A 13,268-nucleotide genomic window follows, 5' to 3' on the forward strand; every position below is an offset into this window, starting at 1 on the left:
AGATTAAGTTCAATGCCGAAAGGTGTAAACAACAGTCCCAGTGAACTTTATGGATTGGTCTTGTCTAAGTCTGATTTGCCTCACCGTTACTCAGTTTTTGGAGCGTCAGAGCTCGTAAAGGTTTCTAGTGATGCAACTATTCCTGTTGACGAGATCAAGCAAAACTAACTACGAGAGAACGACTGGAGAACTGACAATTTGACTAACAATAGACGACGGTTTAACTGTGACAATAGACGGATCGAAACGCACCAATTACTGATTACGAGTCTTCATAGCCAATAACATCACGGCTTAAGTGACAGACGAGCAATAACATCGCGACGTAATTGACCAATCAGATCAATAACCAGAGTATAATACCATCAACTGACGTGATACAACTCACTTTGACTCTGAAGATGACTACCGCACAGGTTGTCGAAACGTCAGTCACTGTCAACAACAACAGTCCTATTCAGGACTATGTCACCAGGACGATCAAACTCAACCTACCTTTGAAATGACTCCTGGGTTCAAACCTTTCACAGTTTTCTTGTTAGGACGGTAAACCCTTCCGCTCAACCAGCTAAAACTTTTCGTAGGACTAAATTGGGAGATTTTGAGCGTGTTGATAATGATTTAGCAACATTTGAGATCGGCAAAATTCCCCTTCTCCGGATGCTCAACATAATTCTTCAATTCTTCTGCAACAGTCAAAAGATTAATCAGAGTTTCCTGATTTGTCGAATAGTATTCTGAATGATAATGAAAAAGCAAAATTTAAGAATTTGTTTAATAAATATCGTAATGCTTTTGCTTTTCCTGGGAATCAGTTGGGTAGAACATCTCTTGTACAGCATGTCATTGATACTGGTGATGCTACGCCTATTAAGCAAAGGCCGTATAGAGTATATCCTTATGTCAAGAAAGAAATTGACCGTCAGGTGGACGAAATGCTTGAAAAAGGAATAATTCAAGAGTCTGTCTCTCCTTGGAGCTCTCCAGTTGTTTTGGTAAAAAAGAAGGATGGGTCACATAGATTTTGCGACGATTTTCATAAAGTTAATAAAGTCACTAAAGTAGATGGTAGCTTTCCAATGCCTTTACTTGCTGATGCGCTAGATTTTTAAGCTGGTGCAAGCGTGTTTTTAACGTTGGATCTCAAAAGTGGTTTTTGGCAGATACAAATGCAGGAGGATTCGCAACAAAAGACAGCCTTTGCTACGCACAATGGCCTTTATGATTTTCTGACAACGCCGTTTGGGTGAGTGAATTCAGGAGCCAGTTTTCAGACTTATGGGTCATATTTTGCGAAGCTTAGAATACCGTTTTGCTTTGATTTAAATCGATGATATAATCATTTTCTCTAAGTCTGTAGATGAACATTTAGTCCATTTGGAGGAAGTTTTTAGAAGGCTGCATGACGCCAATGTTAAGTTGAATTCAGAGAAATTAATTTTAGTTAAACAAAGAGTAGAGTATCTTGATCACGTAGTTACGCCAGAAGGCATTAGTCCCAACCCAAACAAAGTAAGGGTGGTTCAGGAATTCCCCACCCCCACAAATTTGAAGGAATTGAGGAGTTTCATAGTTCTTGCTAACTATTACAGACATTTTGTAAGAGGTTTTTCACACATTGCCAATCCTTTTAATGCTTTGAGAAAGAAGAACGTTCCTTTTGTTTGGACTGCAGCTTATGCTGAGGCTTTTGACAAGCTTAAGTGTGCCTTGGTTTCTGCACCTATTTTGGCGTATCCTAATTTTCGGTAACCATTTTTGCTATTTGTTGATGCTAGCTCCACTAGTATTGGTTTTACCTTGGCACAAATTCAAAATGGAAAAGAAGTAGTCATTGCTTACAATGGTCGTGGTTTGAATCAGGCAGAGCAAAACTATAGTACCAAGCGGCAATGTTGACGGTACTGTTCCCAAACTTCGTTCTTTTCTCTAAGTAAAACGAGCTCTAAAACGGGGTCCTTAGCAAAAAAATATACTACGCCGACAATTCTTCTCCTCTTCCACGGTTTTGCCTTCCAAGCTGCTTGAATGTATTTTTGCCAATAAATCGAAAAGCAAAGAGTACTTTCCGTAAGCAGGGATTCAACTATCCTTCCGTTAACAATAGCTCGGGTGTTTATAAAACTATTTTTTTCTTCCTATTTCACGCATCTTCTTCTCCTTCTCAAATTGCCTTTCATCTGCTCTTTGCAGAAAAGCTTGTTTTTCCAAATACCTAAGGACGTAAGAAAATGTATGCGGAAGAGTCAATTGCGATAGTTGTTTTAATACAATCGGACATCGGGTGCGACCACCTCCCATAAACAACGGCCTAAGACCACAAACACCAAACCCTTTACATACCATTTTGCATAGCAAATACAGCGAGCAGAGAGAAGATCAGTCTATAGTTGCAGTGGCGGGTGGCTTTCAGAAGGGTAAAAACAACCGAAAATCACACAACATTGTATCGTTTATGAGGGATTCCATATATAGGCTTTGACTGGGTTTGAAATAGCCCAAAAAGGAAAACAAAAAGCCTGATAGTTTACATGTCAGGTAATATAAGTAATGTAAGTATACCATTATGTACGTAACTATAATATAAGTATAATATACCAGAAGTGACTATAATATACTATATGTCATATAAGTATACCAATGATTACACAACGTAACAATAGAAAACAGAAAACAATCACAAACCCGTCTTTATTAAAATTCCGCAGTTCATCATGAATTCCTTCCTGGTCTTTGAATGAGTTCCAGTCCAGCCTTGATTTCTCCTTTAAAAATTAAACAAACATTGCTGATGTCAGAATAAAGTATACATGTACTTCCCGATAAAACTGACATGAAAGCACGTATTAATTCTGTGTGAGTGTGTGCAGCTAATAAATGGACAAATAATCAATAGCTTAAATGATTACTTTTATATATTGATTCTATATATTTCTAAATATGGGTCTATTTAATCTGCAATTAACTCCAGTCGTTATAGTTTCATTAATATATAGATTTAGCCTGGACTAAAAGCGAAGTTCGCGTTAAAATAGTTATAATTTACTCAAACAAAAAATAAAATCGTGTTGTGCTAAACGGCGACGGTAACGAGAACGGCAAAAAAATCAACAGGTCTAATAAAAAAAAAACACAACTTTGCACGGGCAGCATACTTTTTTGTACATTTCTTCACCGTTGGTATTGTACGACTACAACGTGAAACTTCCTAGTTACACGCTTAATGGAGGAAATGTCGTATATGCCCACAAAACATTTTGTTGCATGTGTTCCTGTTCGCTTTTCGTTTTTTCACTGCCGCTCATTTTCACCTTGCTGGCCGCTAGTATGGACCCCCATTTTTTAATCTCTCGCTCTACTGTAGCTCTTTTTTAATGTCATCCACTTTAGGGTAGACATTAAAATTTAGTCAAAAAAGAGACCCGGCTTTTTGTTGCCTTTTCTTAATAAAAGTCCAGGTGGCCGGCCAAGCGATTTAATTCATCGCCAAAACGTGCTGGTGCTTGAATGCGAAATTTCACCCTGGCTTACATGTATGGGCGGACAGACGCACAGACGGACAGACGGACGGTCACGTGACTACCAAATCTCCTTACATCGATAGGTTTCTATTTCTATAGGAATGGAGCTTCTGCTATAAATGTTGCGTTCAGGACAAGTTCAACTTACCAATGTACTTAACTTGGGTTTCTTTGATATTTGACCAAGAACACTGCTCAGTCCTCCAACTCTTTTGAATCTAACAAAAAAGACACGGCACCGGACCCAATCATGTCATGTTAAATATAAGACAAAAACTGAATTCTTAAATTATAATCATATTATCGCCTGCATGTTACCCTCCAGAGCTCACAGGCTTCACAGTAGGACTTGTATCAGTTTTCTTGATTTCTTCTTCTTTGGAAAGTTTTTTTTCTTTTTTGGAATCTGAAACAACAGTTTCCTTAACTCTGTGAAAGGCAAAGAATAAATTCTATTAGTGAAACTGGAGAGTTCACTAGAAACAAAATCAAAAGAAACAACAAAAAAACATAGCAAATATATACGTTTTTGCTTTCCCGTGGCTTTTGATGTAGTTATAATACCATAATGCGCTTGACTGTAGTAAAATAATAATCGTTCCGAAAACAATGGCTCAGTTTGACCCTCTACTTTAGTAACTAGGCTGTTCTAAAGCAGTTGCACTTTGTACAGCAATACCCTTCTATCTGTTCACTTGTTAAACTAAAGGCATAAAAATGTTATCTGCCAGTCTAAATTTGTAGGCAATGAGGTTTTCAACAGCACCATTAGTATAAACCTGTTTTTTAAGAAGGGTTGAAAAACTCAAAAGGGTTTTAAACACTGAACTAAAATAATAAATAAATACATAAATAATTAAGAGTAATCTTATCTTCTAGAATAGCAATTACACTATATTTAGAAAAAATAATCAGGAAATCTCAATGTTATTAGGTAATGGTTGCAGGTTATACATTTCACAATTGGTTCAAAGACTGAACTAAGGATCTTTCAGATCTTAGGAGTTGGACACTGATCTATATAGGCTGGACAGGATCTGTGAACTCAACACCACGTACTGCTCAAGAGAGGTGTGATTGTAGGAATTTTGAGGTACAAGTAAGGTATTCAAAATTATCTAATTAAGAATGTGACTAGTTTTAAATTTTTTAATGATTACCACAAAAACAATAATAACACCAACAGTATTAGAACTAATATATATTACATAATTATACATGTAATAGTAATAATAATAATGATAATAATATTAAATAATAATAAAAAATGTCACAATAATGCTTTCACTTGCATAAATATTGACATCCTGTCATTACATGTCAAGTACTGTTTAAAAATCGAGCAGGAGTGTATTATCAGGTTTACAAACTCGAGGCAAAGCCAAGAGTTTTAAACGTGATAATTAAAACTCACATCCAATTTTTTAGACCAAGAATGATTAATACACAACTTTGAGTATTTTGAACGGCTTCAAAATCTCATACATAGATCAACTCATTCTTGGTCTAAAAAATTGGATGTAAGTTTTAGCCATGTCTTTATCACTCATTAAACATTAATATGTTTTCTCTGAGTTTTTGAACCTCTATTAATAATCAGTCTAGCTCCTCTCAAGCAGACACTCTCCATTGCACTGAGCCCGGATTCCCAGGAGAGAATTACAAGAAACAGAATTTATTATCCCTTCCCTAAAGGTGGCAGATTTTAAAATACACTGTATGAAAATATATGTACAGTAAAAAGAAAAATATAAACACTACTTACACTACGGATTCACCAGCAAAATCGTATGTTCTTGAGATAGACACTTTGTTGTTAGAACTGGGAGAAAGCTAATAAAAGATTAAATGTATTTGTAACTTATAATGGTTCGTTTTAGTTTTACAACAAACTTAAAACATTTCCACACCTCTGCTTTTACGGGTGGTAAAAATTGATTAGAAACAAGAAGAAGAAGAAGAAGAAGAAGAAGATGAAGAAGAAAGTCTTCATTCATTAAAAGATAAAAATACATATCTTTTGCTACGAGCGTAAGAAATTTAACATCTAGTAAAAAGTGTAAAAAAGTAAAAAGTAAGAATTAAAATTCTAGTATATTACATAGCTAATTCATATTTAAAAACTACACAGTTAATAAAATAGTTTGTAAAATGCACTTGTTAATCTTAGGTTTAAATCAAGTTTTCTTCCTAAGATTGCAGCTCTGCGGTTTGACATGAGGCATTATAGATAAAAGTGGATGTACTGTAGTGTTAGAAACGCTTAAACTCCATTGATTTTGCCTAGCTAGAATGGTGCATCTGTAACAGGTCAAATTTGATTTCAGGTTAATTTTGATTTAACCTAGGTTGATTCTCAATTTCCTTTGTTTCTTAGTCCTAACTCACGAATAATTAGGGCTAGGAGACAAAGGACATTGAGAATCAACCTAGGTTAAAACATTTTGACCTGACATCAAATTTGACCTGTAACATATCTATATTTGGGTACAAATGTACACGTATATGAATGCACAACAGCTTTATTCATAATTTATCAATAGAAGTACTTAACCGGGTGATCCATTGAAACCTGCTCTTTTTCTACATCTAGCTAAAGCAGCGTATAAATTTGAATGTAAATTTTCTCTGAGACACCAGTAGCTGCAACCAATCATCCTTAGAGTTTTCAAGGTCCCCTGCTTGGGGCTACAGACGAACATAATAAAGAGGCATTTATTGGGCTACATGGGTATGTTCCTGTTCTTAAATTGTTCTGTCTAATACATCTCTAGCTAAAGTATATAACATGTATTTTTTTGTTTTCATGTCACATCATGAACTCCACATGTAAGGCACATGATTTACATGTACATTACCATTGTTGATGATACTGGCTTGGAAACTGGTTCGTGTGCAGTCTCCTTTTTGAAAGCAGACCATAATTCTTCCTGTTTTGCCTTTTTGGCCTCCGCAGCTTCTTTTTCTTTAAGTTGCCACTCCTTGTTTGTGCTTCCATTATTATCATCATCATCACCATCCTCTTGTCTGGTTCAAACAGAGAGACCATTGGCATTTTGAAATTTGGAGGAAGTATTAGCAAAATAAAATCATGGCGGTATTCCAATAATAAATTGTAATAATTTTTATTAGAATTACTGTCACATGGGTGTTGGTTGAAGAATCATTCCCAATGAAAACAGTGCAATATGATTATGGCACATTTTGAATGTACATTTAAGGGTTGCGTGTAGCGAAACCTCTATTTAAACTGTGTATCATTATGAAAAGGTTTTGATGACTAGTAATCAGAGTGATATCATATGGTTCGTCTCACTGTGCTTGTTATTTTGAGGAGACGGTGGCCAGGGTGCGTTAGGCATTTAAAAACAACTTTTTGTTTTACTGGTGCAATAAATATATGTTCCACATAGGGCGCAGTTGTTCAAAGGCCAATTAGCGTTCAACCCATGTTTCAACTTTTTCTTTTGTTCAAAAACTTGTCTTTAGATAATTTTCTCTGTTATTTTTAAGAGCATCCAATCATCAACTTGTTGACAAAATGAAGCTTTTACATCTGAATTCAAATTTCGCACTAACCCTCCTCGCCTGGGTTATCTTAACCCAATTTGAACAACCCGGCCTAGGTATTGTTAAAAAAACAAACAGTTGACAAAGTTTAAGATGAAATCATTAATTTTATTTATTGGGAATTCCACAGAGTCATGTAGACAATTACTGAAATTTACTAAAAAATGAAACTGTTACTGGTAAGTCTCCTTAACTTGTGATGATATTAAAGATTCACCCCCATGAGAAAATCGGGTTGAAGCGGTTGAACAACCCCTCATGAGTTTCTGCCCTTATAAAAAGTTTCTTGCTACAACCAATTGTAAAAGTACTTGAGACACTGTACCATACATTGGCATAAATGGCCTGTCCATGATCTTGCGCTTGTATCCCCCCTCCACCCCTTATCAAAGTTGCTAGCAATTGAAGACCATACTCAACACTTGGAGGAACAACTTTGAATGGGAGGGAGGAGGGAGGAGGGAGGTTGGTATTATATCTCACAGACCTGTGACCAGAGCGATTTGCAGCAAGAAAGGTCATTTTTTCGTGGGAGTGTCTCAACATTTTTGCAACTGGTTGTAGCACTGGCAATATAGCAATAATTATCATTGTTAAGATTTTAGTATAATGTCACAAACAAATCTGCAGCAGTATTAATACAATGTATATCAAGACCTCAAGACACTTTACTTATAATTAAGCAGTAATAGAAACTTAGTAGCAGTAAAAGCTTACCAGATACGTTCTTAAGCTTATAACCACCACAACTAGGTAGTCAAAACTGTTCACGTTTGTGGCTTTCAATCATTCTTCAAGTTGTCCTTTACACGGTGAAAGTCACGTTAGCAAATTAAGGTGTCATTTTGAAGAGTCAAAGAACCTTATAAATAAAGATTCATAGTTGAAAATGTACTGATGTTTCTTAATTTAATGACGGGCGGGACTCTAAAATTTTTTCAATGGGTGACCCATAATGGGTTTGGTACTCACTCATTGATGGACTGGTGAGTCCAAGGACTCACTGATCAAAATTTGTAGCTCATATGGATAACTGTTTATTTTTTACGTAGAAATAATTGTTTTCAGTGAGAGCAGGAAAAATCCTATCTATTCTATATTGACAGAATTTTTGCAAAACCCATACATGAGGAATTTTGTCTGCTCTTATAATAACTAAAAAGCTGTCAATAGGATTTGTTTCAAAAAATGTTTCGTCTTCATGTTTCCTAACAATCCTCAAAATTTGAACTCAGGTCATACGGCTAGGTTTTGAGAATGTAGCATGGAAATTGTCTTTTTATGACGTTCATGGATGAAAGCCTTTTTGTGCATGTGCCCCTGTTCGGAGAAAACCCTGCTTGAGAGATCTGCCCGCGCTCTGTCTTCCTGCCTTGGGGCTGCCTTTGATTGGTAGCACCATTGCTGCAATTTGTCAAATTAAAAATGTGTTTTGGACTATCCAACCCTTGTATGGTCCATAACAGCGTAGGTTACCACAATCGCACCTTCACCACTGAAAAGGGCTCCGTCAGTGGCAGTGTTGACCAAAATATGACTTAGCTATATTTTTCTTAGAACCACGGTATTAGAGAAACCGTTATTTTCACATTCATAGAATTTTAAGATTTCACACATATAGAATTTATTGATAATAACTTGCAAAACAGATTGGAAAACCGAACCCTATCCAGTCAGCTTTCAAGTGTTCCTTTAGCTCTTTGGCAGAAAGCCTAATCATTTTATGTACATTTTTTTCTCGTCTGTTTCAAGCACATATTTAAAGTTAGTATTTTCACTACAAAAGTGGCTCGTTATTGTTGTATTTTACAAATTGTAAACTAGAAAAGACACTGCAGATACAAAACTCATTATTATCAACTTGTTCATAATGTTTTTTAGTGAAAATAACATAGGTGACACACTGTAGTGCGAAAATTCAATTCTTTGTCATATTCTTGAGCCGAAAACTTGCAAAAACCCAGCAGTCAAAAAAAAAGTTTTACTTACATTTTCTGAACCTAAATACCTAAAAATTTGCTATAAATTACTTCTTGAGAAACCCCAGAATAACAGTTTTTTCACATTGTTTGGCTTGTCTCGCTCGTGCGAGTTTTGTCTGTGTGAGAGGTATTGCATGGCTCGCTAACTGCATGTGTCATCAGTACAAGCTATTATTGGGGAAAAAGTATTTTAAGCCACCTTAAATCCAACTTGACCTTAGGCAACACATCATCCAAACTTCACCTCCAATTATTCTAAGGAACCATACAGCAGTTCAAATTATAAACAACTGGAATAATTATTAATCTGTTGATGTTGTCCTTCAGCAGAATGATTGCAAAACAAATTATTGTTCTTACGAGCCCTTAAAGTGCTGTTTTTTTAAAACATAGGTCAACCGCATCATCAGGAATGATGCAACGACATCATCAGGGATGATGCCATTTATGGGTGAAAGCTTGGAAAAAACTGCGGTTTAAGGCTTCATTAGAACAGTAACAATATTATTTTAATTGGAATATTGTTAAGCATGAACTCAGCAGTTTTACATCTGTTCAATCTTTAAATTATGAGTGAAGGTAAGACAGGTACAAAACAATACCTTCAGAAATGATGGGCATATACAGATAAAATAAAGTGTTTGGTTTACAACTCTCTTAATACATGTAGAGTCATATAAGTGTACAGTAGTGCAGAGCCAGTGTACCTTTCATGTCTGCAGTCATCATCTTCTTCACTCACATCTTCTTCTGCAAAAAATAAAAAGACAGATCTTTTTCTACCTCAGTTTTTTGAAGTAACTTTGTGTTCTCATATTACCTCTTGATAGGAATGTTTAATTTTTTCTTTATTTTCTGGGACTTTTTTTTTACAGCCATCACTCCTCCCTCCTCACAACCTGGGTCATTTCACAGGAGAGACAGAGGTTGACAAAAATCTATGATTACAGTATATAATAATTAATCTTGTAGTCGTGGGATTCCAAATGCTGTGCCAGTTTAAGTTTCTTGTAGCCCATTATTGTTAAGTTTTTACTTCTTCAGCAAACAAGCAACAGCACAACTTAATCAACTTCTAATCTATCAGTCAATTCAAGCTGTGCCCCCCCAGGGGGGGTACACGGGATTTCAAGTGACGGGGATGATTGAATGAAGCCAAAAGTCAAGACCAAAAAAAAATCCATAGGGCTTCCACCAAACAAAAAAAAAATCCCTGGACCAAAAATTGACCCCAAAAAAATGCCATGCCAATTTTATGGCCCTTAAAAGTTCCAGAAAGGGGTAATGCTATAACACAAAGAAAAACATTGGAAATTGAACACTCGTGTTTGTTTATTCATCATACCATCTGAATATATCTTTTCCCTCATCTGATTCTTTTTAATACCCCAAAAAAATCCCTACTCAAATCAAGCTACCCAAGCCAAATTTTCGTACCCAAAAAAATCCTGGAATCAAAAATTTCAAACCCAAAAAAATCCTTCGATCATCCCCGTCACTTGAAATCCTGAGTACACCCCTGGGGCCCCCCCACCCCCAGGCTACTGCAAGGCATTTGCCCGCCTTGTCAGTCATGCGGGTGGGGCATCAGCAAATTCTGCGTGGTGTTGGGGTTGGGCATTTGCCAACCCCTGGGCCATCCCCAAGCTTTTGACACACACATGGTTTCCTATCCGAATATAACTAAACATGGAGGATTTTACTGGAATCACAAGCAGGTCTGACAAGGAGAGGAAAAACTGGGGGGTTTCCAAGGCATGTTTTCTTGATTTTATGCATGAATATCTAGCCAGAAATCAGGAGCTATTGATGTGAATCAACGTATTTTCTTTTTGGCCACTGATTCAAATTTCTGTTCATCCAGGATTTTAATTAAATTAAATGATTATGATTCTAATACTCGTGTGATCTATCTATGATTTGAAGAACATCCTTTCACATTAGTGAACTATTCAGTACAGATAAGTTTACAGCACACAATTGATTTTAATGCCATTTTTTTTACCTACGAACAATTTAAACATGAAACAATAATTATAACGAAAAATTGCACATTAAAATGCTTAAAGTGGAACTATTGGACTTTGCAATCAATGAAAACTGCTGCAGTTTTGATTAGTATGGGGCATTTAAGGATTTGAGACAAAGACTGCAACGATTTCAATAGCCTCGCATTTAATATAAGATAACACAAGATTAAGTATATTTTCCAGTTGCAAATGGAAAGAGAAAGATTTTAGCTAATACCCAGTTGTAGTGGTTGTCAGTAAAAAGTAACGACAATTATCAAAAATCTTGCTTTGAGGCTTGTTCATCTATTTAAATTGCCAAAAAGCTGGCTAAAAAACAACAAACAAACAAACAAACAAACACAGTACAAAGAAAAAAGGTTTACCAAAACATTTCAGTCACTGTCAGACTTGCTGTCTAGAATAAACATGTTGCAGGGGCACCCAAGGCGAATATAGTTCAAAATCTCTTAAACATAGCATTGTTAAACGTATAATTTTAGTATTTAAACAGTAGATATAGCCATATTTTTATCCCCTAAAAACTTTTCATCTGTTCGGATTTCCTAGCTGAAAGTCTAGTGATCCAAAAATTATAGGGATCAAAACTTACCTTTTCAAAAATTTCAGCCAGAAAAAAGGCTCTCGAAAATTCTAGGTGACCTTTTTAGGGTAAAAATCCGTTAAAAATGGACAAATATACACTTGCAAGATACTCAGCTAGCAACAGTCATAAGAAGCAGCATTTACTAGTAAATATCCCTTTGTGTTCCCAGGAACAACAGTAAAAAGCAAGATAAAGGTTTAAGCTTATATTAAAGGACCTTTAAAGTTTCTGGTAGATTTATACCATAATTTGAAGGTAAGTCAATTTGTGATTAACTTGTGAATTTCTTTTGTTTCAGGTATTAAAGTGTATGCTCTAACTGGGGTTGAGGACCCTACTGCATTTCATCCCTTGGCTTTTGTATTTCTCTTCCTTTAATAATTATTGTAAGCCATAAATTGTGATAAATAAATAAATAAATAAATATTGAACAGGATTTGTTATACAATATACATGTATATTCTTGGCCCAGCAACAACAACACAAAAACTTGGATGTAAACATACATACATCCATCCATACATACATAACTTATTTGATATTGCAGGTTAGACATACAGGCAACTAATTAAAGCTGACGTGAACCTGCCTAATAATCAAATAATAGTAAAAAATAAATAAATAAATAGATAGCTAATTGTAAATTGCACTATATATATACAACTATAACTATATACAACTACATACAAGCATAAGAAGGTAAAATTTGAAATTACAAACTGTCAATTAATTAATAAAACAAAATAAAAACAATTGAAAATATAAAAAGTCATCAAGATCCTTATTGTAGTTCATGCAGGTTCCTTTAACGAATGGAACCTTCCCTAGTCCTGCTTTGTTGGTAGATGTTTTAAGAACTCTTTTGAATGTACCAATGTTCTCACATTCTCGGGCAGTCTTATCTACAGTTCCAGACAACAGGACCCATAAATACCTAATTCCAAGCTAAAGATTCGCATATGACCGATTCTGAAATTTTGGCAATTTTGCTGAGAATGCTTATTGTGATTTCCCAAATTAGCCTCACAGTGACGCCATTTCGTACCTGGTATGTAATCCTCGTCATCTTCACTACTGTATTCTGATTCTGACATGTTAAAACGAGAATTATTACACTTTCCACCGAAAAAATCCTTGGTCCTGGCCTAGGCGGAACGTATACACGTACGTCGTGTAAACTCAATTGATGTGTCCTCTCTGAATCTTGTGCTAGGTGTCCTCTAATGATACGTCACTGCAAAGTTTTCTTCGTTTTTAGGCTGAGAAAATTTTCCAGAGGTACGCACAATTTTCCACATAATCCTAACACGTCTCTCAAATCGTTTCTATGCCGTGGTGACGTGGGAAGATTTTCAATCTTTCCTTTTTCTTGTCAGTTAGGCGACTGATCATCTCTTTGCTGGTTTTTTATACATGACGTCATCAAAAAATGAAACTAAATAAATTATTGATCTTCCCGAAATTTTACAATTTTAGAGCCGCTAAAAACTAATATTTATACAAGCTTTAAGCTTTTGCGTGAAAGGAAATCTTTGTGATGACCCGGCAGAGAGAGCTTTCTTTAGCTTTTTCAGAAAGT

At 35.6% G+C, this 13,268-nt stretch overlaps 1 protein-coding gene across 1 annotated transcript; it reads right to left on the reverse strand.

Moving 5' to 3' along the window:
• Positions 1-1,646: 1,646 nt before the first annotated feature.
• Positions 1,647-12,854, reverse strand: LOC140927956 (craniofacial development protein 1-like). The gene is made up of 8 exons (XM_073377662.1): positions 12,735-12,854; positions 9,781-9,823; positions 6,380-6,548; positions 5,287-5,354; positions 3,840-3,950; positions 3,670-3,739; positions 2,686-2,765; positions 1,647-2,215 (listed from the first exon to the last, which is right to left on the reverse strand). The coding sequence occupies exons 1-8, from the start codon at positions 12,781-12,783 to the stop codon at positions 2,125-2,127; spliced, it is 681 nt and encodes a 226-aa protein (XP_073233763.1). The 5' UTR covers positions 12,784-12,854; the 3' UTR covers positions 1,647-2,124.
• Between the last annotated feature and the right edge of the window lie 414 nt (positions 12,855-13,268).

The sequence above is a fragment of the Porites lutea genome, chromosome 2 (genome assembly GCF_958299795.1).
Source record: "Porites lutea chromosome 2, jaPorLute2.1, whole genome shotgun sequence".
NCBI lineage: Eukaryota > Metazoa > Cnidaria > Anthozoa > Scleractinia > Poritidae > Porites > Porites lutea.

What these genes read in the sequence shown, in the direction of transcription:
- LOC140927956 (XM_073377662.1), bottom strand. Translation starts at nt 12,783, where the DNA reads ATGTCAGAATCAGAATACAGTAGTGAAGATGACGAGGATTACATACCA. An exon ending in AAGCCTGTGAGCTCTGGAGG is followed by an intron (nt 3,740 to 3,839) that starts GTAACATGCAGG and finishes CTTTTTTGTTAG; the next exon opens with ATTCAAAAGAGTTGGAGGAC. An exon ending in CGGAATTTTAATAAAGACGG is followed by an intron (nt 2,216 to 2,685) that starts GTTTGTGATTGT and finishes TTACGTCCTTAG; the next exon opens with GTATTTGGAAAAACAAGCTT.